This window comes from Myotis myotis, unplaced genomic scaffold (assembly GCF_014108235.1).
Source record: "Myotis myotis isolate mMyoMyo1 unplaced genomic scaffold, mMyoMyo1.p scaffold_m19_p_16, whole genome shotgun sequence".
In the NCBI taxonomy this organism is placed as follows: domain Eukaryota; kingdom Metazoa; phylum Chordata; class Mammalia; order Chiroptera; family Vespertilionidae; genus Myotis; species Myotis myotis.
In genome coordinates this window covers 23687610-23714057 of record NW_023416320.1, presented here as the reverse complement: position 1 = coordinate 23714057, position 26448 = coordinate 23687610, and the positions used below count along the sequence as shown (strand labels likewise).

The 26448-nt window shown below is 41.9% G+C and overlaps 1 protein-coding gene across 4 annotated transcripts in view; it reads left to right on the top strand.

Moving 5' to 3' along the window:
• The window catches only part of SAMD12 (sterile alpha motif domain containing 12), a 349257-nt gene that overhangs the window by 175787 nt on the left and 147022 nt on the right, over positions 1–26448 (top strand). For all 4 annotated transcript variants that reach the window (XM_036338127.1, XM_036338124.1, XM_036338125.1 and 1 more), the window contains exon 4: positions 16692–16832. In XM_036338127.1, coding sequence (XP_036194020.1) covers positions 16692–16832 — 141 coding nt within the window. The remainder of the gene's footprint in view (positions 1–16691; positions 16833–26448) is intronic.

Here is a 26448-nt window from a genome sequence, read left to right as displayed (position 1 = left end):
GGTGTTTACCTATGCCGCCATCTTAGTTGCTCCAGTCCCGATGGTCTTAGGTGACCCCTGTGAAAGGGTCGTTCGACCCCCAAAAGGTTGCGACCCACAGGTTGAGAACCGCTGATCTAGAAGCAGCAATAGAAAACTGTTTCCATCAGTCACTCTAGACCTCTTCACTCTCTCTCCCACCGGTGACACTTGGCAAGGAGGGGACATTCCTTTTTAGTTATTTTTAAAAGAAAAAAAATTTAAATTTAAAATTTTTATCCATGCATTGTCCTTCCTAGTTTAATGAATGCAAAATAGTTTCCCCTCTGAGTTTTTCATTTTGTGATTTCTTTTTTTTTTTTTTAATATATTTTTTATTGATTAAGATATTACATATGTGTCCTTGTCCCCACGTTACCCTCTACCCCCCACCCCCCCCACCCCCGCTTGTGATTTCTTTTAAGAATGCATAATGTTTATTTTAACGTAATTGTCTCATAAGAAATTTTGGACCCAGCTCACTTCAGGGAAGGCCTTGTGTGTTTTTCCTCTTTAAGTCTCTTCTTCTGATCAGAGAGAAATGGTTAAACCTGCTTGAGTCCAGCTTATGTAATCTAGTTAAACCTACATGCTCTGGCCTCCTGAAATTATTGAACCTTGTTGTATTTATTCATGGAAAATATTTTTTGTGACTGATCATAGAATGCCAAAAGAAAGTCAGCAAGATTTTTTTGCTATCTTTTTACACATGTGCTTTCCATCGATTGTTAATATTTATTAACAGGAAATATTTTCTTTATCTAGACTTTCTTTATAGTCTGTGTCCATGATGGCTAACAAGGAACATAATAAAATCTGTTAAGTCATTGATGGCAAGGACCAAAAGACTTATTTTCCAGATTTTCAAGTTCTAGGACAAAGCAGTTTATCTTTCTTTCTCTCTTCCTTCCACTCTTCCTCCCACTCTTCCTCCCTCCCATCCTAACTTCCTTTCTTTTTTCATTCTAATAGAGTCCTTTGTGCCATACCCCAGCTGATTACCTTCAGAGTGAATCACCATTCTGACTTCTACCACCATATATTAGATTTATTTACTTTTTACAAAAAATTCCTTTATGCTTGGCTTTTTCCTCTCAAGATTTTCTCCTTGAGATTCATCCATATTGTCAAATATAACTGTGGTCTGTGGTTTTTCATTGTTGAATAATACATCATTAGATGACTATATCCTAAACTTTAATATTCCCTTGTTGAGGAACTTTGGATGATTTCCACTTGGGGGCTAGTTTGAGTAAAGCTGCTAAGCATGTTCTTGTACATGTCTTATGGTGGAAAGAAACACTCATTTCCATACCCAGGAATGGAATTGCTGGGCCCTATGTATGTTTAGCTTAATAAATACTCTAAAGTTTTCAAAAGTGATTATTCCAGTTTACACTTTGACCAGCAGTTCATGATAATTCAAGTTCTTCCACATCCTTGTCAACACTTGATATTATCAGTGTTTTTAATTTTGGCCATTGTAGGAGAGTTGTAAGAACAGTTCATTCTTGAACTAAATTAAGACAATTTTAATATATAACAAAGGAAGTATAGGTTCAGGCAGAGGGTCATTAATCTTACAGAACTTATTGGAGTGCCACAAGTAGAAAATAGTAAGGCACTTGTTGAGCTGATGTTTCTCTAACTGTAACCATGATATCACCTGCCTCAGCCTCATGCAGGGTGCTTATAAGTGCACATCATCCCAACCTCACCCCAAATCTACCAAGTCATAATTCCTGTTTCTGAATTCTACACACATACCAAACTCCCTTGGTAATTCTTATAGACATTAAAGTTTGTATGTACATACTATGCACATATTTGAATGACAGAAACTTCAAATGGCAACTAAGAACTATTGGGTTAACTCTGTTTACTGTATTTCCAGGCTAACAATTGAGGTACTCTGAAATCAGGAAGGCCTCAAAATACCTCAGCTACCCTCAGTATCATTGGGAATTCCGGAAGGAAAAGAAAGAGAAAATGAGGCCAAGAAAATATTTGCATTTTCTTTGGGAAGCCAAGAATTTTTCAAAATTAGTGCAGTCACCAAACCACAGATCCAAGAAGGCGTTGAGAACACCAAGTAGTATCGATACCAAAAATCAGTCAAACGAACAAATCACATCACACCACGCTTATCATATTGCTGAAGAACAAATGCAATATATTGTCTTTGTTCCAAAGGCCTGGCAACATTTTTGTCATCAATCACCAATGGCCTTGTAAATTCAAGTTACAGGTTCTTCCTTGTAAGAGGATGGCACTGCTGTTCATGTCCCTCACCAGAGCTTCCCCTCCCTCTGATTTATTTCTTAGGTGCACTTTATTTTTTTTATTAGAACAAATTTTTCCTTTATTTTTTGTTAATTCTCACCACTGATTTTCTTTTTTAGAGAGTGGAAGGGAGGGTGAGAGACAGAGAGAGAGAAACATTGGTGTGAGAGAGACACATCCATTGGTGGCCTCCTGCATGTGCCCCAACCTGGGATGAGGACCAAACCTGCCACCAAGGTACGTTCCCTTGACCGGAGTCAACCCCACAACCCTTCAGTCCATGGGCCAGTGCTCTAACCACTGAGCAAACCAGCATGGCTGGTGCACTTTATTGTATTATATCATAGTAAGCCTGTCAGATGCCAGCCATTAAATTTGATCTGTTGTGGTCAATATCCTCATGGCAACATTATGATATAACTAGTACTATTATTATCCTTTCTTTTTCTTAACATATGTAGAAACTGAGGATACAGGCATTTAAAACAAGTAAGTGAAACAGCTAGAATTTACACTCAGGCAATCTAACTCCAGAATGTTTTTTCCACATTTTTATTGAGGTATAATTGGCAAATAAAAATGGTATATATTTAAGTTGTATGAGGGGGTTTTGAGATATATATATATATGCTACTCTTAACTATTCTGCTGTACTGTCTCAATTTAAACACACACACATGTAAAATTTATCAAAGTATAGAAGACCTATTCCCCATTACCACTGATATTTCTAGCCCAATTTGCTCAACAGTTTAGATTACATTTTATCTCTTTACCTTTGTTTTCATTAGCCCAGTTGCAACAGCGACCTGGCTGAAATGAACAAATCCTCCAGAATTCTCAGTTGCCTTAAAGGAATTGGCAGGCTGGCCAGTCACCTCCGCAGGTAGTCACCACAGTGTATGTGGAGAGATGCAAGAAATCAGGAGAGAAACTTTGTACCCAATTCCCAGGGCAGGGCGTGTGGGTGGACTCTTGACGAGATTCTGATACATTTCAGAGATTGCTCCCCAGCAGTTTCTTTGAACCCCATTTCTCTATGTATTCTGGAAGGCTTCTCTTTTTCAAGTGGCTTGTAGCAACTAGTTACTGGTGTCAGGTTGTTTTTCTAATGAAGAAATAAAAGATCAACCGGACTCTGGCTTACCAAAGATTTGTGTTATTGAAGGTCATGTGGTGAGATGTGAAGATACTTAAAGATTTGGAGAAGTCTGCTGACTTGGCAGATGCCAGCATCTGTTCTGTATGTGTTTGCTTTATCAGTCCCAGGGCCCCTACACCCATTACCCCCACCTCCACCCCCACCCTCCCCAACACACACACTCAGAAGAATGTTTACTATGGGCCTTTGCTCTTCACTGGAAGGAAAACAGAGCAGGTTTCTAAGGGTTGTTACATTCCTTAGATGAAAGGCTGGGGTTTTACACACAATAATAACCTTTAGCCTTTGACCTCTCTGGCTTTCTGGCTGTGACAGGTCCCTTGTAAAGCCCATCCCTGGACACTGTCAGCGTGAATGTCACGGCTATCATACATGACTTCCTCTCCATCTAGAGAACTTTCCAATCAAGTTGTATCTCCTTGAGAGTTCAGTGTCATCGCTCCATTTGCCTCTCCCCGGCATCTTACATATTTCTCTCTGATATTTTGATCTGTGAGGACTTGCCTTTGATTAAGGGCTCTGCTCCTTAAGTGTTCTTTTTTAGTTTCTCCACTTTATCAAGAGATTAGAGGCATCTCGGGTGACCCAATATCTCTGGCATATTAAATCTGGGTATCAAATGCATGTACTTCTTTTTTGATTGATGACCTAATAAGCCTTTTCCATCTCTAATTTCAATGATTTTGAAATACTGAATTATTTCTTTTTGTGGGCATATGATTTTTTTTCACCTCGAACTTTCCTGTGTTTTAATAATCACATGCGGTGGATTGTTTAGAATCTAATCTTGGAAATGTGTCTTTTTCTTATGGGAAGACAAGGACATGGAGCTTCATAAATCAGAATATTGAGCTTAAAATATAATTTGTGGGGAACAAATGAACAAAATGTAAATCGCGCTCAAGAAAGGCTTACTTTCATCTTAAAAGCTGGATTGAAAAAAAATCACATGGATACATTTGTAAGTGGTGGAAAGGCATTCTGAAAATAAAATTTCAAGGTTAAATGTAGAAGCATTTACTAAATATATGAACAATCCCAATATCTTCAGATGTTTTATGTGTGTGTGTGTGTGTGTGTGTGTGTGTGTGCACGCGCGCGCTCGCACGCGCGTGTGTTCCCAGCAATGAATCTTATGACTTAGCTCATTTAAAAGGTGAATCATCATAGGGTCTGACTTCCATATCCTTGTTAGTTTTTAATGGTTTTGTACTTCAAATAAAGCCTAATGGTGTAATAATCCAATCCAGAAAATACACAGGACGTAGGGCTTAAAAAACCTTGAAGACTATTACTTTATCATCAAAGAAAGTCTGAAAGAAGTGTTATAAATTCAAATTTTCATGTGTCCAATTTCATATCACTCTGTGATTGAGGGAGAACTCTAGGAATGCTCACTACAAATACTTATGTTCTTTTTGGTAGAAGCACAATACAAAAATGGTCTAGATGGCTTGGACTGGGATGATGGTGCACTGGGAAATGCAACCCAAACCAATGGAAATTTCCCGTTCTAATAGAGATTTATGATTTCAGACCTGGCAATCCCATAAAGCCATTTCTAAGGATGGTGTCATTGAATTCTTCAGCTTAGCCGCATTTTGAAGCTATTACTCGCTGTGATAGTGAAGTTCTAACATTTGACATTTTTATGTAGAAAACCTAGTTTAACCAATAGAGTTTTGATTGAAGTCAAGCTGTTGATGTTATGATAGCAATACATTTATCAGTTATGAGATGTTTTTTCCATCTCAGTTCTCTTTTTAGAGGCTGATCAATATTCAATGGAATCAGCCCTTCCTTTGACAGTGCACATCTCCTGGCTTCTGAGGGTGTGTTCTCACAGTCACAACTTGGTGGAGTGTATGTTGGCTTACAGATTCTTGTAGCTGAAGGTGTGTATGCTGCGATGCTCCATTACTCTGCATAGAAAGGATTATAAAGCGAAGCTCACGAGAAGATGTCGCTCTTACAAAGGACAATGTGATATATTTCCCAAAAGCTTGGTGACTTTCACCTGTTTGTATTTCTTGGTGTCTCCTGATTTAAGGAAATATTCACTACGTAAAATCCAAGTATATAAAATGAGGAACCAGTGAGTCTCATTTTGTTTTTGTTATTCTTTTATCAAATTCACAGATTTTTGTAAGAAATTTGCTCAAATTAATGTTCAGTGTGGTGTGGTGATTAAAAGCACAAGGGACCTGTCACAGCCAGGAAAGCCAGAAGTGTGGTGGTCCTGGGTTTGAGCCAAGGCATCAACTTTCTAGCTGGGAAGTCTTTATGAGGATCCCTCTAGGCTTTAATGTTTGCATCTAAAAAAACAAATAGAAGTCATTGTGCCTCCCTCTCAAAGCCCAATGAATTAACTCCTATCAGGCATGTATCATGGTGCCTGGCATAGAGCTAGCCCTCGGTAAGATAAATTATACATGCATGTTCATATGTGTATGGAAATATATGTGTGCATGCATATGTATATGTATTTATGATTTACATAGTGCTCAAACACAGTGTACTATGATTATATAGTGTTTTATGGAAATGAGGCACACTTATAAAGTCAATAGATGATATACACAAGAATTTTTAGCAGCAGAATTATCTTACTAATTATTTACTGCAGAGGTCACTGTAAAAATTCATTTTCATTCCCTGCACACACATCTGTGAAGGTAGGTGACCAGAAGCATGCCGGATGGTACAAGGAAGCCACCCGGGCTGTTTTAAAATCACTACAGGCAACCTGTAAGGTTTATGCCAGGGAATCAGTCGCCTCCCCCCGCCTTTGTCCAGCAAAAGCCTGTCACAGTTTGGGTCCCCCAGAAAGCGGGCTCAGAGGAGATCTGCGAATTGGACATTTACTGGGTGGTGTCCTCAGGTTCAACACCTGTGAAGGAAATGACAGAAATAGGACTGGGCAGAGGGAAGGGTTGGGCTGTGGTTCTGGAGCTGGGATTGACCTCTGGAGTGCTCCCAAGCTGGGTCAGTGGCCCTGCAGGGCTGGATCTTTGTACCTTCTCCTCCCCGCCTCATGCACCATTGATTTTTAGTAAGTGGATGCTAGTCTGACGTGTGCATAGCCTTTCTAAGCAAAGACACTTTGAATTTGAATCACATGTCTTGGTTTTCATCTTTCCCTGACAGTTCCTAGCCCTGTGACTTTGGGCCAGTCCCTTCACTTTTCTGGCCTATTTTCTGGTCTTTGAAATGGGGATTATATAATTTCTTTTCTCTTTCTCATAGGGCCATGTATTCATTCAGCAAAACTTTAGTAAACATCTACCAACTGCTGAATCTGGAGTTACTCAGTTAACTGAAACCCACATTCTCTTCATAAAGAGCCCAAAATTTGGGAGGGAAGACAGGCATGTGAACAAATTCATGATTATATTATAACTAGAGGCCCAATGCACGAAATTTGTGCAAGGGGCTTGGCCCTCACAGCCCTGGCTGCCTCGGCCCTTGTGGCTCCACCCCCCACCCACTGATCATTCCAGAAGTTCGTTCCTGAAGGTCGTTCTACCCTCCAGTCTAATTACCATATTAGCTCTTTATTATATAGGACATAGTAACTATAAATATAGAAACCCGAACAAGACACACCTTGTTGTAACCTGTATGTTTAATTGGAAAAAACTGTATTGTGTCAAGCACTATGCTAGACTCTTTCAAATTTGCTACCTAATTTAACTTTCACATAGAAAAGTGACTAAAATCATTACTCCCCTGTTACAGATGAGGAGGCCCTGCCTCCGGTGCCCCGTCTTAGTTTTGGAGTGAGCTACACCACTGCCCATCTGATGTTGTGTGTCCTAAAAGTGGCAATGATACTTTCGATTCTGCCTACTTCGTAGAGTACTTAATCGGCACAGCTTGGGAGAGAAGGTGTCATTTCTTCCCCCAATTTACAAGTAAAGAATCTGAAGCCCAGTGAGGTGATCATCACAGTAACCATGTAGCAAATAACTGGTTAATCTAACTCTGACTTTCAGCTCCAGAACCAAGGCCTCTTTCTGTTTTTTCCAAAGCTTTCCTATTAGATCTCATGGCCCTCATGGTCTTTGCTACAGGTTTTATCACCTACAGCAGGTTCTCAAGTAACATCATTTTGTTCGGCATCATTTCTTTATAACATTGATGAGATGCCACAGGAACTTAACCCTTGTTTATATCAATTAGCCTATGGTAACGTTGGTTTCATTATACATTGTTTCACTTAAAGTCACAGAACCTCTCAATGGCATTAAAGGAGGGTGTACTGTAATTGCTTTTAGGCCATTTCATGCTTGCTGATCTCACATCTGCAGGTAATTTTTTTTTAGCTCTCTGAAGGCAGGAACATTGTTTTCATCTCTTTCGCTGAATGTAGCTGGAGCTGGGACAATGCTCACTTGTTAATTTTTTCTACTAAAGAAGTCCCTGATATGAATAAAGTTAAACATTTAATAAAAGTTTAAGGAAAAACAATTTCTAGGATTCAGGAAGAGAAAGTCAAAGTAGCTTTGAAACTTTTTAAATGATACTTTGGAAATGGGTCACTAGTTCAAATTAATTCAAGGATAGCAGCCAGCATGGCCGTGTCTGTCTCTTCAGCGTAGGCACACTTCATGTGTTGGCTGTGATGGCCATCAGAAGAATATCGAGGGGGAGGAGGAGGCTTGACAATAGGCATCTCGCATGCCTCTTGGTAATTAATTTTAAAAGATGTCTAATGTACAGTGGGTTGCTCATATAGTGACACTGGATTAACAGAGAATCCCAGAACAATGCATAAACATGCTAACAAATAAACGCCAGCATACCAGGAGTTTAGGTCCACCTGTCAGGAACAGAAAAGACCTTGAAGGTTGTTTATGATATCATCCATCTTCGGCTATCGTCTGTGTTATGTTGGTACTAGACTTTGCTTGAAAAATCTGCTCTGAGGTACAGAGGAAGTAATTACTGAGTCTTCCCAGGGACTGAAACAGAATCTCCAAACAAAATGTTTTAGGGTTTTCTTAAATTAATTTTTTTTGGAGGCAATTTGGTAATTCTGTGTACTACAGGCAACATAAAAGGATTTAACCTTGATTTTACTGTTTGGAAGCTGTGTAGTCTTTCTTGAAGGGCAGAAAAAAGCAATGCAGGGCCACATTCTCTCTCTGTTTGAAAAACACTGTAATATCATTTCTTTCTGAGTTTATATTTCAGGTGGGAATTCATTATTAATATCAGCACTTGAATATACCCAACCAAAAAACTAGATTGTCTAAAACAGTCTTTTTACCCAAGTCTGGTTTAAAAATATCAATATTCAGTTCTCATCAGTATGGTGAATTACCTACAGTAACCACAAAGCAAATTTCCATTAGCCCTTCTTCCCCTCAGCCCAGAGAAGGGCCTTCAGGTCACTGCTCGTTGTTGTAAATGTCACCAAATGAGTGAACGGCCTTGGCTCTTGGGCTGTGAAGACTGGGCTGTGCACTCAGGTAGCAGTGAGAGGACACGTATCGGTCTTGGAAGGTTTTGTGCACTTTCCTGCCAGGAAATGAGGCAGTGGGCTGGCTGACCACGGAGTCCTTGTTGGCTCTGGCACCGGTGACTCACAGTCACCCTCAGGAAATCAGGCATTGGGCCGGAGGGTTAGTTAGGAGGCTGGGATTACAATGCGTGTCTAGGTTATAAAAAAACAAGAGGGCTCGTTCAAGCTACCCTTGGTCTTGTTAGCTGTTCATTTAGAATAGGTTACATACAGAATGGACTCACACAGCTTCAAGTCCATTCCTAAAGTCAGTTGAAACCCTGAAGGCAAGGCTGCCCAAATCACTTTCCATTGCACGTGGGAGGGATGTGGCAGAAAGAGGGTTAAAAGTCAGATGTTGAAAGTGGCAACCTGTGAGCTGAATGTGACCCCTATACATGATTTCTTTGGCTCTCAGAGGATGGAAAACATGGGCAATTTTTAAATTGGGAGATTTCGTAAAACTTCTGGATTTTCAGTTCTTAAAAAAAGAAGTGGCAACACTTGGCCTGTTTTCTAGCCTAGCAAAAGTAGGTGGGAATTGCTCATTTTAGGAAAACAAAACTTTCTAGTCTACTGTGGTCCACCTGCTCCCCTACTCCCTTAGAGTGGTTCTCCTCCAGCCATTATGTCATCCGGACATTTGAGATTGTGATGTTGGTGGAACTGGATCAGGAGGTTAGCCCTGGTGTATCAACCTTACAGAAGTATGCAATCGGAATTAAGGTGTATTCCAAACAATTTGTAAGGAATGATCATTAAAATACCAGAATTTTCCAATGATTAACATTTTGGGAACAAATTACTGTAGGTTCATATCATTCTTATCACCTACACCAGGATGGGCTTTCTTGAAATAGGAGTATGCAGGACGGTACAGTGAGTCAGCTGGGAATTATACGTAAGCTGAGATCTGTAAGTCAAGATTGTCTTGGGTGCAAGGGCTACAAATGAGCTCAACTCACTCACTTCCTCCTCCCAACGTTGCCATTCATCAATGAGAAACCCAGGGGTATCTGACTTCAGGCAAGACTCTACTCAGGAAATGAAATGTCCTCTTATCTTTCTCCTTTTCTCTCTGCCTTCCTTCTCTCACCCCCTTTTTTCTCTTTCTGTCTTTCTGTTGTCTTAATTCTCTAGCAGAATCTCTCCATATGGTAGCAAAGACAGTCATTGACAGCAAGTCTAGGCTTATATTGTCCCTGGAGATATGATCTAAGAAATACAATGCCTCTCTGAGAAACCATAGCAATTCTAGTAAGATATTTTATTTGCCCTGTCTGGGTCACACACCCAGCATTCATTTAACAAATACTGTGTTTATATAGTGCCAGCATGGGGTCAGCCCTAGCTAGGTGCATGGGAACTTCAGTGAAACCCTGCTTTTATGGATCTCCATTGTGGGAGGAGGCAGAATTAAAAATGGACTTGATAAGCAAGAAAGTTGCACAGTGCTTTAGAAGTGAAAACTTCTACAGGAAAACTTTTTTTTTTTAGCCCCCAGATGCAAAAGAGAGAGTCTTTTACCATAAATGAGCAGGGATTGGGTATAGGCAAAAATGAGTTATTCATAATATTAGTTCTGCAAATGGGAGTTGTGAACATCATCCCTGTGTCTCCTATGTGCTGCTCTGGGGTGGGGAGGAGAAAAAAAGTAAGACTGGTTTACCTGTCAGGTGGGCATCGTAAATGTCAGGTCAGACCCACACATGTTATGCTTCCCGCCTCACACTTCATACTCAGCCCTATGCAGTTTCCTAAATGTACGATTTGGTTTTCATAGCCCTGTCTTTGCCTATACCAGTGGTCGGCAAACTGCGGCTCGCGAGCCACATGCGGCTCTTTGGCCCCTTGAGTGTGGCTCTTCCACAAAATACCACGTGCGGGCACGCACATACAGTGCGATTGAAACTTCGTGGCCCATGCGCAGAAGTTGGTATTTTGTGGAAGAGCCACACTCAAGGGGCCAAAGAGCCTCATGTGGCTCGCGAGCCGCAGTTTGCCAACCACTGGCCTATGCTGATCCCTGTGCCTCAGTTGCCCTTCCTCCTCTTTCCTGACTCTTTGTTGTTGTTGTTGTTGTTCAAGGACCCTAGCTAAGTTAGGTGTCCCACCTATGGACTCTTGAAGAACCTGTGTTTGTCCCCCTGGCAGGGAACTTATTTACCTTTCTTACTTCCTAGCAATGTGACATGCTCAGCCCAAGGTCTAGATGTAGATAGTCTACATCAGGGGTCCTCAAACTTTTTAAACAGGGGGCCAGTTCACTGTCCCTCAGACCATTGGAGTGCCTGACTATAGTTTAAAAAAAAAAAACTATGAACAAATTCCTATGCACACTGCACATATCTTATTTTGAGGTAAAAAAACAAAACGGGAACAAATACAATATTTGTATTTGCATGTGGCCCGCGGGCCATAGTTTGAGGACTCCTGGTCTACATGATAAAGGAGTGGACGAATCAGTCTAAAGCCTGCTCTCAAAGACCCCTCTGTCTCCTGTCATACTCCACTGAGTGAAGACCAAATACTGACGGCCATCACAGGCTTGTGCATCATGAAGTTATGCCACTGTTTGCACTGCTCACCTCTAAGTCACCAAAAATGGTGACTTCCCTGCTCATCAGTCTCTCGCCTGCCCTGGTGGGGCTGCCTATGTGAGGGTTGACAGAAATGGGCTTGGGGAATACATAAGGTCTGTTTGAAGAATTCCTGGGCAGAAGTTTAGGAGGTGGTTCAGAGCGTGTCTCTATGCATATCTGTATCCGAGATCTGCAGTTTAGTGCATGTATGACCTTCCACTGTGTACAGTAGCTCGTAATGGATTGTAGTTAGTATCTTCAGAGAATTGTTGAAAATGAGGTAGTCCCTGGAAAGCTCTTTGGACAGTGTTTAACACACAGTAACTGCTTAATAAATATTTGCTATTATAGTCATTGTTGTGATGAGGAGAAGAAGGAGGAAGCATTCTCAGCCATCCAGAGTGGTACTACCCAAATGGCAGCTTCATAGTGACTCCATTTTGCAAAGGGCATGTGTGTTATGTCATTTGATCCTCACAGTCGCCCTATAAAATAGTGTCCTTTTCATCCCCATGGTAGAGATGAGGAAATTAAGACTCCAGTGTGCTTTTCTGGGCATATATCTCTACCTTTCAACTCCTGACCCCATGCTTTTGCAATTATATCTCTCTCCCTATTCCTTTGTTTCACAAATTCCAATTTTGGAATAGTGGTGAGATGAAGAAACACAGGTTCAGGCTGTAGAACACAGGTTATATGCCCAACACTTGTCACTCTCTTTCTCTGGCCCAGCCAGAACTGGAGTAGAGCCAGGGAACTCTACACCTTGGGTGATGCAGGCCTTTACCTGAGAGCAGGTTTGGAGCTAACCCAGTAAGTAAGTGGCCATTAGTTTGGTAACTATATAGTAACCTCTGTAATTCAGCCTCTTCTCTGGGAAATGTGGACTCCCAACCACTTGCAGTGGTACCAAGACTTCCCAGTAGGGTATGAACTAAAGGCACATCTTCCAGCTAACCCTGAAATTTCCGACTGTGCTTTACAGCATGCGATCTTTCATCTTGAAAAGCTATGACAGGGCTTCTGTGACAGTTCTCTGAGCAGAAGGTGGGGGGCACATGAACTAGAGACCAAAGACCAGATTGGAACTTAAGGTCTAGACCTAAATCTTCCCCTTATTTCCTGGGCGGTTTTAGATGAGTCCCTTTCCCTGAACCTCCGTTCTCTGTGTGGACACCCTGAATCCTGGGCCACACTCAGAAATCTCAGAGGTTCCCTCCAGCGTGTAGTAGACTGAATAATGGCCACCCAGAGACACCTGGTCCTCATCTCTGAAACCTGTAAATGTTACCTTATAAAGAAAAGGGGTCTTTGTATTTGTGATTAAGTCAAGGATCTTCATGTGAGGAGATTATCCTGTTTTATTTAAGCAGGTCCTACATCAAATCCCAAGTGTCTTTTTAGGAGAGAGGCAGGGTGACATTAAACACCACAAGAGAGGGTGAAGACAGAGACAGGGATTAGAGGATGTAGTCACAAAGGAATGTGGTAGCCAGCAAAAGGAAATGTTCCCTACAGCCTCCAGGGGGAGTGTGGCTCCGCCAACACCTTGATTTCAGCCCAGTGAAACTGATGTTGAGCTCTGGCTTCCAGAACTCTATGGAATAAACATCTGTTGTTTTAAGCCGCCATGTTTGTAATTTGTTATGGCAACCAGAGGAAATGAAGGCACTGCCCTCTGAGTCAATTGTCTCTCACCTGTTCTCCCTGCCCGTCTATCCAGCAAGGCTTGTAGTCGCACTTGATGCCTGTTCCAAAACAGAATAAGACACGTGTCTTTCGTTAAGCCTGCAGAAAGGCGGAGCGCTCCTTTAGTCTCAAGTTCTCTATTTCTTTACTTGGCACGTGTTTTCTGTGGTTGCCACCAACACAACGCAGCTTCCTCCCTCTACGACGTCCAGTTTCTCATTGTTGTTTTCCTATCTAAGAGTCAGTTTCCAACGGAGTACCTTGCATCAGAAAAGACAGTAATTTAATGACCTTGAGGTCATCAGTTTGTGAGTAACCAAGACAACATTCATTTTAGCAGCAAGTATATTCATTTAATAATATTTCTTGAGCATTACTCTGTGCCAGCCGTAGGCAACAATAGGGCACCTGGGACAATAGGACACCTGACAGGAAAAGTACTTATTCTAGTGGAGCTGGCAGTGGGGTGAGTCACACACGGTGAAGCTTAGATGTATGTAATCAAGCTTCAGTTGCAGCAAAATTCTAATTTTCCAAGATTGTTAGCAGGGCACCAGATCCATGTCTCTGCTGGGTGAACTTCTTCACAGAATATTCCCTGGCTTGAACTTCTATAAAGAGTCCTGGGAAATATTTTTAGCACACAAGAACTCTCTTGGGGCCAAGAGAGCTTGGCTCATAACAGACTCTTCTTATTTCTCTACATTCCACCAGGTTATGCCTATGCTACCCCTTCAACTCAGAACTCTGGGCTTTGAGTAGAATGCTGAAGGAATGAAAATACTATGGGGATGCCCTCACCTGTGTGGCTCAGTTGATTGGACATCATCCTACGCACCAGAGGTCACCAGTTCAATTCCCAGTCAGAGCACATGCCCAGGTTGCAGGCTCGATGCCTGGTAAAGGATCTGCAGGAGGCAGCTAATTGATGTTTCTCTCTCATCAATGTTTCTCTCTTTCCCTCTCCCTTCCTATCTCTTTCTAGAATAGATAAAAACATTTTAGAAGAGGAAAAAACCACTCTGGGAAAGAGAGAATATTCTGATTGTCTTCCCTTGTTTAATTCTATCCTTTTCATCCCTCCAGATCTGAAGTGCTCTCTAAAGAAAAAAAAAAAAGCAGAAACACTAATGGGATTTCCTCCCTCCCACACATCCTTCTTTGGGGCAGTGACTCAATGTCCTGTGCTGAAATGGTGCCCCCTGCCACTGGGGGCTCAGGTGGACAACCTGAGTCATTTCTGATGTCTGTTTTTCCTTCATACCCCACCTCTAAACATCCCAGTGTCATTCAAAATATACCCAGAATCCTACTACTTCTTTCTACTTCTTCACCTCCACCTGTGTCCAAAGCACCATCACTTCCTGTTTTGATTTGAAAAAGAAAAGAAGTAAAAGGCCAGGAATACAATCCACGGAAAGGACTTGAAGCTTCTTTCAACTCCAGGAATCTAGGTGTCTATGAATGGCCCAGCAGCCTAGATCACCTGCATTGTGATTTAGGGTCTCAGGAAATTTAGTTGGTGCTGCTCTCTTGAGATTGAGTTGACTTTTCCCTCCCGCATTTCTTCCTGTGTAGGCAGTGGACAGCAGAGCACACCGAGTTAACCTGGGACATAGTAAATGCTCAATAAATGTTTGTTGAATGAGCAGTTGGATTTTTATGATAAGCAACAAAATATGACAATATAAATTGCAAAAAAAAAAAGGATGCAATTGACTACCTATCACTCCTGATCTAAAGCAGCACCGCACTTAATTGGGATACCTTAGTGTGTGGTCAACATGGGGGGGTGGGATAGGAGATCGATGGGACATTGGCTCCTGGAAGTGATCTAATTATTGTAAGGGTTTTTCGGAATCTCGGACATGGGTGGCACTATAGAAACCATCCAAAGAAAATAGTGAATCAGATTTTGTCCATAAGATTCTCGGTATACCCATTAACCCCATCTTCTGGCTATTTCATTTCCTTTATAAAGAGGTAAACCATTTATCTTCTGAAATGTATATGCTGTGATCCCCAAAGACTTACCATTGATTACACGTAGTTGCCTCTTCCTCAGTCGAGGAGAGATCTGCAGTGTGATGACTGGGGGTATAGGGGGGAAGCACACAGGGTGGTGCTGTGGGCCTTTAACAGTATTCATTCTCTGTATTTCTTGCTCTCAGCTCTCACAATAGACCTGTGCTTATTTCAAGGCAAGCACAGAGAAGGGAGAATTTGAGAATTTGATGGAGACCAAATAACAGCAGAAGCACCTGACATTCCAGGGAAAGAAAGAGGCTGAAAGGAAGCCATGCAGGGCTACCTAGGGTCCAGAGTGTCTACACACTGCAGGCATGCACACCCCAAGGCTCCTTATTTTGCAGTCTGTGGAAGCTCTCACTCCCCCTCCCCATCTCACTCTCACCCCTCAGGCCAGTGATTGGGAGGAAGCCTTCGCTCCCACCAGCTGGACGTGGAAACCTAGCCCAGCACCAGGGGTGTAGCAAGGAGCTCATGCTGCAGATTAAAACTGGAACTCTAAATACATATTTCACCGAAACGTTATTGTAACCTGCATTAAACGTCTTGGAGTTTCTCTCTAACCACAGTTACAGCATCCAGGTCTTCAGCTGAGTTGGCAGTAACATGGGCTCCTGTGGGCCAGCCTCAGAACCCATCATCCAGCGAACAGCACTGTTTCTATGGAAACCTGCAGTCTGTGATCCAAATACCCAGGTTAAAATGTTGCTGTTTCATTTCACTCAATGTGTGGGGCAGTTGGGGATTGCCAATATTAGATAAAAATTGGGTTTCTGGCCCAGCCAGCATGGCTCAGTAGTTGAGCGTCGACCTATGAACCAGGAGGTCATGGTTTTCAATTCTAGGTCAGATTGCAGGCTCGATTGATCCCCCGTGTCAGGCGTGTAAGAGGCGGCCTATTGATGATTCTCTCTCATCATTGATGTTTCTATCTCTCTCTCCCTCTCTCTTCCTCTCTGAAATTAATAAAAATATGTTTTTTAAAAATGTGGCTTCACCCTGACCAGTTTGGCTCAGCGGCTAGAGCATCGGCCTGTGGACTGAAGAGTCCCAGGTTCGATTCCGGTCGAGGGCATGTACCTTGGTTGCAGGCACATCCCCAGTAGGGGGTGTGCAGGAGGCAGCTGATCGATGTTTCTCTCTCATCAATGTTTCTAACTCTCTATCCCTTTCCCTTCCTCTCTGTAAAAAAATCAATAAAATGTATTTTAAAAAAAAATGTGGCTTCTTTTTTTTTAATGTGTGGGGTTTTTTTCATCCGGATTATCCATTCCTGTCACCAGAATCATGGGGGATCCTGTATTCTGAAGAGTCTGTGTTTAGATGGAAACTTCTGGTATAAAGAATTAGCCAAGACTAAGGTGGAAATCCTTCTCCAGCCCTTGATTATGTGCTTCTCCTTGTATTTCCTGAACCCCTGCAGGGCGAGCTTTGCTGAGACTTACTGACAAAAAGCTTGAGCGAATGGGGATTGCCCAGGAGAACCTCCGGCAGCACATCTTGCAACAGGTGCTCCAGCTGAAGGTGCGGGAAGAAGTCAGAAACCTACAGTTACTCACACAAGGTACCCCGCTCTTCCTAGTGGGTGGATGGAAGGGGAGACGGGAGGGATACAGAAGAGCCAGGGAGAAACTGTCATTGTTTTTGTTTCTGTTTTGTTTTTGCAACATTTTCTTTATTTAAAAAATAGATTTAAAGGCCACTTCCCACCTCAAACTTCTCTTTTTCGTAGCTCACTATGGGGGAAGGATGCACAAATAAGTAATGGATGGGTGAACAGTATTGCCTTAGCTAATTTCAAGGTCATCACATACTACTATGTAGGTTGTGCACCGCTCCACCCCAGAGAGTACCCATCACAGAGATCAGGGTACGATTGCACTCCCTAGAGTTGTATAGCATACACAGTCCGCACAACTTATAGGGCAGCCCAGGCTATCTTAGTCTGGGAGAGCCTTGGAATTTGAGTGATTTCATAGTTCATATGACCAGTGATGTAAGTGGGATTTTTGTTGTGTTATGTTTTATTTTGCCCTTCACTGACTAAAGGGAGAAAAACATTTTACAGGTATGTGTCTATATGTATACACACACACACACACACACACACACACACACACACTGTAGTGTTTGTGAGAACCCTATTTAGAATCTTGAAAATAGAACCATTTAAAAAAATAGACTACAAGGAATTTAAAACTGGAATGTTAAGTCCATATAATTCTAAACAAGAACCATTAATAACTTCAATATGTTGAGAGCACTTAAGAGTTCTATAACTGGAAGTGACAGCGTAAAGCTGGAATGTGAAGAAAACCTTAAGTGACACTGTATGGAACTTGTATGTCTAGATAAGAGTTGGTTGCTATCAACCTCCATTGGCTATAACCTTTTATTTATTTCATTTTAATGCCCCTTGTATATTGTTTTAAATGAAAGGATAATAAGGCATGTATTTTTGAGAGTCTTGGGTATTTTTCAATCTTTAGAATATTGTCATTGCATGCATACTGATATTGGAGAAATCTGGGTCATCCAAGTTTCACGTTATTACATTTAGATTAGCCCAGTGATATGCTCCATTTGCCTAGAGGAACTAATGCACTGCCTGAAAGATGACTGCCCAGAAGGATAAATGTAGATTTTGAGTGGTATGAAAATAGTATTGTTTATTTGATGTGCATTATTTGTACTTGTCTCCAGAGACTTCCACTGGTAAATGGATGGGTACATGGAGTGATTTAAATTTGAATTTGACACACTGATACACATTTAAGTTGCTGCTAAAAAGTAAATAGAGATTCATCACAAGAAAGTCCAATGCAGTGCCATTTGTGAAACTGAAAAATTAGAAACCACCTAGAGGTCCAGTAATATGGAAAGGATCAAATAATTCTGTTTAAATTCATAAGATCCAGTATCATGGATCATTCACATTACACCATCAAAGAATATATAACAACATGAGAGTGTAGTCAAAGAACTAATAGGAAGTGGGGTAGGGGGGAGGCCATATATAAAATTTTCTTTAAACGAGAGCCCAATTTTATTAAAAAAATATATTTTTATATGTACATAGAAAAAGGAATGCAAATGAACGTGCCAATATTTTGATAATGGTTCTCTCTGGGTGGTGGGATTGTGGGTAATTTTAATGTTTTTCTTTATATTTTTCTGTATATTTCAAATGTTCTAGTATAAATCGATTTTACAGTTATAATAAGAAAAAACACACGCATTTTTTAAAGCTTCAATTGGTGTCTGAGGTTTCCTCCACTCTTTTGTTTTCCTCCTATGATGATATATAAGAAATGAGACCTAAATTTATTATGTGTGCCTGGGACGTGTTTTTTTTTTTTTTTAACTCTGCTACTGTCAGCCTGCAGTGTGTTTGCTTTGCAAAATCATTTTCTACAGCTTTCATTGCCCTAGATGCATAATATATAAGATTTTTTCTGAGATAGTACTCAAGTCTATTAAGCTAAATATATGTTTGTGTTCTGGGAAGGTAATGCTAAGTTCAGCCTTTTCAATTCAGTTGTTGTCATTTCCTTTAGCTTTCAAAAGCTGTGCATTTTGAATCCTTGCCTTCTATTCCCCTTAGGAGAGGTCACATTCTACAGCTCTTGGATATTTTGTCTGCACTCATAATACTGTTTTTATTGCTTGTCCTTTACATGTTAATGTTCAGACTCATTTTATGTTAGGCAGCCTTTAGAAAATCCATAGCCTTATTGAAAAAAAGTTTTTTAAAAAAACATAAAGCAAAAAATTTGTTTTTGTTTTATTTTGTTTTGTTGACTGATAACAGAAGTTCTAAAGATAGCTGGGGTTCCTTAAAATATTTTGGGTCTAGGTTTGCTATAGAAGTATGGAAATTGGGACTTTTGGTGGTGAACACGCTATAGAATATTATACAGATACTAGAGGCCCAGTGCACACTGGCGGTGGGGGCGGGGAGTGTCCCTCAGCCTGGCCTGTGCCCTCTCACAGTCTGGGACCCCTTGGGAGATAACGACCTGCTGGCTTAGGCCCACTCCCGGGTGGCAGAGGGCAGGGCCAATCCCTAGGTGCCTGCCCCACGGCTCCTGGTCGGGCTCAGAGTAGGGCTGATTGGGGAGTTGGGGCGCCGCCCCCTGTCATGCACAGAGCAGGGCGGATTGGGAGGTTGTGATGCCACCCTCAGTCACGCTCAGGGTAGGGCCGATTGGGGGGTTTGGGCACCGCCCCCTGTCACACTCAAGGCAGGGTTGATGCGGAGGTTGCAGCACCACCCCCTGTCACGCACAGAGCAGGGCCGATCAGGGGGTTGGGGCGCTGCCCCCTATCACGCACAGAGCAGGGCCCATCAGGGGGGTTGGGGTTCCATACCCTGTCACGCACAGAGCAGGGCCGATCAGGGAGTTGGGGAGCTCCCCCCTGTCACGCACAGAGTAGGGCCGATAGGGGAGTTGGGGCACCGCCCCCTGTCACACACAGAGCAGGGCCGATCAGGGGGTTGGGGCACACCCCCTGTCACACTCAGGGCAGGGCCGATGGGGAGGTTGCGGCTCCACCCCGTCACACACAGAGCAGGGCCCATGGCAGGGCTGGGGTGCCACACCCTGTCACACACAGAGCAGGGCTGATCAGGGAGTTGGGGCACCTTCCCCTGTCAGGAACAGAGCAGGGCAGATAGGGAGGTTGTAGCCCCGCCCCCTGTCACACACAGAGCTGCAGGGCGATCAGGGGGTTTGGGCGCTGCCCCCTGTCACACTGCTCCAGGGGCCAGGAGGCCTCGCGGCTCCGCTTGACACCAGGGCAGTGAAGCCTCACTGCTCCACTGATCCCGGTGACGGGAGGCCTCACAGCTCCGCTTGACACCGGGGCAGGGAGGCCTCACGGCTCCGCTGATCCTAGTGCTGGGAGGCATATTACCCTTTTACTATATAGGATAGAGGCCTGGTGCACAGGTGGGGGCCAGCTGGTTTGCCCTGAAGGGTGTCCTGGATCAGGGTGGGAGTCCCCACTGGGGTGCCTGGCCAGCCTGGATGAGGGGATGATGGCTGTTTGCAGCTGGACACACCTCCTTCAGGGTGGGGGTCCCCACTGGGGTTCCTGGCCAGTCTGGGTGAGGGGCTGAGGGCTGTTTTCAGGCTGGCGGGTGACTGAAGCTCCCAACCTCTCCTTTTTTTCTCTTTGTTTTTTTATTCTGGGATTTATTTACCTTCTATGGCTGTCACTGGACCTGAGAGCCGGCTTTAGCTCTGAGGCTCGGCTCCAGCTCTGAGACGTCGGCTACTGATCTGGGTTTGTTTGGGTTCTATAATTGAAACACTGTTTCAGCTCCAGGTCCGAGGCCAGCTGGCTGAAAACAGGTTTCTGGGGATTGTTTAGCTTCTATATTTGCAACATTGTTTCTTAGACTGCAGCTCAGAGACCGGCAGCGGCAGGCGGGGAACCTTGGCTTCCTCTCCTCCGTCACTGGAGAAAGCAAGCCTCCTGTTCGCTTCAGCTGCCTGGCTACCGGCTGCCATCTTGGCTGGCAGTTAATTTGCATATCTTGCTGATTAGCCAATGGGAAGGGTAGCAAAGTTATGCTTAATTACCATGTTTCTCTTTTATTAGATAGGATTGGATTATAATGTTGTATACCTGAAACATATATAATGTTATAAATCAATGTTACCTCATTCTAAGAAAAAGAGAGAGAAAAATTACCCATTAAAAGTCATTCTCCATGTCTTCCCGACACCCCGCCACCCCCCAACCCCAACCACCAAAACTTGACTACCGCTTATCTACTTCCTGTATATTTGCCTATTCTGTACATTTTCTATAATTGGAATTATTCAATATGTGGTCATTGGTGATCGGCTACTTTCACTTAGGATAATGTTGTTCAAGTTCTCCCATGTTGTAAGCAAGTGCCAATATTTTATCTCTTTTTATTCCCAAATAATATTCCATTGCAAGAGTGTAACGTTTTATTTATCCATACATTAATTGGTGGACATTTGTTTTGTTTCTGAATCTTGGCTATTATCAAAAATTCTATTTTCAACATTTGTGCTCAAGTTTTGTGTGGACCTGTTTTCATTTCTCTTGGGTATATTCCTCGGAGTAGAATTGTTGAGTCATATGATAACTCCATATGTAACCATTTAAGGAGCTGCCAGACTGTTTTCCAAAGCAGCTGTATCATTTTACGTTTCCACAAGCAATGTATGAGGGTTCCAATTTCTCTACATCCTTGCCAACATTTGTTATTGTCTTTTTTATTATAACCATTCTGATGTGTGTGAAGTGGTATTTCATTGTGGTTTTGATTTGCATTTCCCTGATGGCTAACGATGTTGAGCTCATTTTCATGTGCTCGTTGACCATTTGTATATGTTCTTTGGAAAAACATCTATTCAGATTCTTTGCTTATTTTTTAATTGGATTATTTGCTTTTCTCCAAGTTTTATTTTTGACCCACCATGTTTCACTATGCTTAATTACCCACTTTATTTACAAGATCTGGAGCTAAATAGTTGGCTGCCATTTCCAAAGAGGAACCCCATCCTCAAAGGGGGAAGTCTGGCCACCACTGGAGACATTCAAAAGAACCTGCCACAAACTTGGAGATCAACTCCATAATGAAATGAATAAATAAACTCTAAATATTTTCTCTCAGGGAAACATCATTATTTTGAATGTAGAAATTAAACACACACACACACACACATCAAATTAATTGCATCCGTTTATAATCAGACCTCCAGATAAGATACACCCATCTGCAAGCTCAGTTTACCATGTTTCTAGAGGAAATGAAATAATAGATAATTAAGCCTACTTTTCCAGCTTTTGGTTGCTGTTTTAAAACTTGCCTTAAGCTGTTAATTCTACACCAGTCATTTTCACCGAGTTGGCCAGGAGCCCCAGGACAGTAATAGGACCAAGATAGACAGAAATGGACTGAGAAAGCTGGTCCCAGCCAATGGGAGTTACCTGAGCTCAAGGAAGGTGAAGGCTGTGTCCTTTTACCTGCTCTGCTCCTTCCGGATGCTGACCAAAAGACGAGAACGATAAGGCATTTTAAACACCGTGGATGCACAGTGAATTTATCTGTTTTGAGGCACTATTAAGGCATCCTGACTGAAATTCCTGAACCAGCTCATCATCTAAAGTCAGCTGCCTTTCCACTGAAATTCTGGCCTCTGGTTTCCCTGCCTTTATTCGCCATGGCCCTGTAACTGCCTGACATTTGCCAGCAACATAAACAATGTTTGGCCCTGCTTTAATGTCTCCTTTGGTGCCTTTGAAGCAGTTCCTTCCCCCGGGCAGCCTTTTGGTCTTCTGTGTCCCATCAGTGGCGCCGTGGGGATGTCGATCTGGTGGGCTTGCTTGTAGGAAAGTTCGCCCTGTTAGGGCACCTTCAATTTTCTCTTGGGAAATGCAGTGCAGAACTGGAAACATCGTTATTATCCTTTCCTTTGGCTTGATTCATGAGAGACTGAGGAAAAGGTGCCTTATGTAACACAGAGCAGTGGTGCAGACTATTTTGGGATCCTTCAAATTAATCCGTAACCAACCATATGATGGGCATCATTAGTGTTTTATTAATGGACAGTATCTCTAGGAAGAAAAACACCCCAGGGATACTGAAAGCTTTTCTCATATAGCTAATGAGTGTTAGATGCATACAATAGACAAAGCATTGCACTAATTGTCACATTGACTCCTACTCAGTATTGGTGTTGGCCCCAATTTACACATGGAGAAACTGAGGTTGGAGAATTTAAGTAATAAACCCAAAGTCAGACAACTAGTAAAAAGCATAGTGCAGGTCTGTCTGACTCCACATGAAATCTTTGTCCATTACATTTCACCATCTCTGATGTGTCAAGTGGGAAGAATAATTCCTATTTCATGGTGGTGCTAAGATGATTAAGTGAGATGGTATGCAGAAGCCATACAGCATAGTTCAGGGCATATTTTATGAAAGGGTGTTGGCACCTTTTCTGTGTAAAAGGCCAGTAAGTATTTTAGTTTTTGAGGGTCATACTGTGCAAAAATAACCACAGGCAATCCTAAATGAATTGTTCATAGCAGTGTCCCAATAAAACATTATTTACAGGCATAATTGCTAGTCACGGTTTGTGGGCCTCTACTTTACAATGTTTCATCTTATTTTCATCAAGATTATTATTTTTTTATACTTAGTATCTTCCCTTTTGAGCTATAAATGCTTTCTTCAACCCGGATAGAGCCACTCCTGGCTCCTTTTCAATGTCTGCCTTGTCTACAAATTCATGGATAGTGTAACAATGTAACAGCAATTATGAGCCTTCAGTAAATTCATGCAGTAGAAAGCAGTGTTCCCACTGGAGGATAAAGCAGATGAAGGTAGTAAAAACATCCATCTTCAGATGCCTTTTTAATTAGTGCCTACAAAATGAAAAAATAGAAGCGCACGATTGTTTACTGAGGCCAGTTATAACTCATTAAACATTAGTGTTTCCCAAAAGACTTTTTCCACATTGTCCAAATATATGTGTCAAATTTTAATTGCGAATTGCCTGACCAGATGGACTTTCCCAAAGCTCCATCTTTTAAAACAACACAAATTAGAAATACCACTTTCCAATCCAAGAAGACTTTCAGAACCATGTGTACAGATTGTGTATTTTAGTCCAGTCACCTCCGCAATGATAACTCAGCAACTGAGGTAGTTCGTTTGAATTGAAATAGGCCATCTGGTCTACCACCTAACTTAAAAAAGGACATCTTTATAAAACATGGCAATAGACTCTGAGAAATTTACCAATCTTGTTTTGCAGATTTGGTCACCAAGATCCAAAGAGGATTAGAGGATAATCCATGGTTACACAGCTAGTTAGTGGCATAACTGAGACTAGATACAAGGTCTAATTCCCAGACAAGTATTCTTCTCCTCACTGTTTTTGTTTTTGTTTTTAAATATGTATTTTTTTAGAGAGAGAGAGGAAGGGAGAGGGCTAGAGAGGTAGAAATGTCAATGAGAGAGGAACATCATCGATCAGCTGCCTCCTGCATGGCCCCTACCAGGGATTAAGCCCACCACCCAGGCATGTGCCCTGACTGGCAATCAAACCATCAATCTCTTGGTTCCTGGATCGGCACTTAACCACTAAGCACACCGGCTGAGCTCTATTTTCAAGTATAATTTACATGTGGTAAAGTTTTCATTTTTAGTACACAGTTCTGCAAGTTTTGACAAATGCAAACAGTTGCAGAACCACCATCGCAGTCAAGATATAAAAGTTCCATACTTCAAAAAATACTCTCCTTGATACCCCTTTGTTGTCAACCACTCTCATTACTCTGAGCCTCCAGCAACCACTGATATGTTTTTCTGGCCCTTTAGCTTTTCCCTTTTTAGAATGTTATGTGAGTAAAATCATAGAGTCTGGCTTCTTTCATTTACTACAATGCATTGAGATGTATCAATACTGTGGTGTTTACCACTGGTTCATTCATTTTCCTTGCTTAGTATCCCATTGGATGGATACACCACAATTTGTGTATCCATTTTCCTGTTGAGAGACATGTGGGTTGGATCCAGTTTGGGCAAGTACTAATAAAGCTGATATAAGTATTCACATACAGGTTTTTTTTTTTTTTTAATATATTTTATCGATTCTTCACAGAGAGGAAGGGAGAGAGACAGAGAGCCAGAAACATCGATGAAAGAGAAACATCGATCAGCCGCCTCCTGCACATCTCCCACTGGGGATGTGCCCGCAACCCAGATACATGCCCTTGACCAGAATCGAACCTGGGACCCTTCAGTCCGCAGGCCGACGCTCTATCCACTGAGCCAAACCGATTTTGGCTCACATACAGGTTTTATATAAAATCAGTTTTTACTTCATTGGGTAAATACCTAGAGGTGGGATTGCTAGGTTGTATCATACATATATGCTTAGCTTCAAAAAAACCTGCCAGGCCAGTATTCTTAGAATAAGAAAAGTAGATTAACAGTATCAGAGAGTGGCTTTAATACATATGTATTAAAGTTTGTATTGGAGGTTTTCTGAAAATTACTGTACTTTTGTACAAGGCCTACCTCACACTTCTTGGAGGCATCACCACATTAAGCCCCTGTTTTCTTGGAGTTTCTAGCCCATTGTCTCAAAATAAGTTCAGGTCAGACATATGTAGTTTACTTATTCATTTGATTAAAGTTTTCTTAGCATGTTTGTACAGGTAATAGGATATGGCTTTCCTCAAATGCCATTGAGAAATACTTCTGTTGTCTCCCTTCTGAGGAAGAAAATCTCATAATATTTCCAGCTCCTAGGGAAGAAAGCGTGAGCCAATTGGATTCCCTTCTATGCATATGGAAGTATGCCTGATGGCCTTATCTAGTGTCTCTCAAATTACAACACTTGAATTTCCCCGCTTCTTGTATTTTATTTAGTTGTGCTACTGGTGTGACAAATCTGGTGTTCACATCTCAGTTCTTGTCATATTCAGTTCTTCTGTCTTATCGTTGGGTTACGTTGAACTATTCCTCCTTGGTACTTACCTGTTTTCATGAATATGATAATGACCCTCTTGGTTCCCCTCTTCTCTTTCTAATGTCTCCTGAAGTTGGTGGAAGTCTGCCTTTCCCTGCCACTCCCCAAACCTCAATGTTCCCTGTCAATGGGTCCTCTTAACTCTTCTCATTTTTTCATGCTCTCTGGGGAATCCCATCTACTCCCATTGCTTTAACCATTCCCTACTTCATAGTGACTCTCAAATACATTTTGGACTTCTCTGAAACTTCAGTGCCTCATTTAAATCTCCCCTAAATATTCCACTGCCATCTTAAAAATACCCAATGTTAACCCCATTGTTTTTCTCACTATCTCCCTGGCCTTTCTTCCCCCATATTTCTTCTTGAGGTTAATAATGCCATTACCTAATATAGAAGCTCAGAGTCACTGGTGATTACTCATTTCCCTTTACCAATTAGAGTAATCAGTGACTAAATTCTCTGAATTCTTCTTATAAAATGGGTTTCCAATCTTCTTGATTCATAATCACCCTTGCCACTGTATTAATTCATTCCTCGTTAGCTCCTTCATAATCCATAGAATAACCTACTAATTATTATTTGACCTCTAGTCTCTGCCCTGACCCATTCATTCTCCTTTAATTAACTTTCTACTTATATTGCCAGAGTT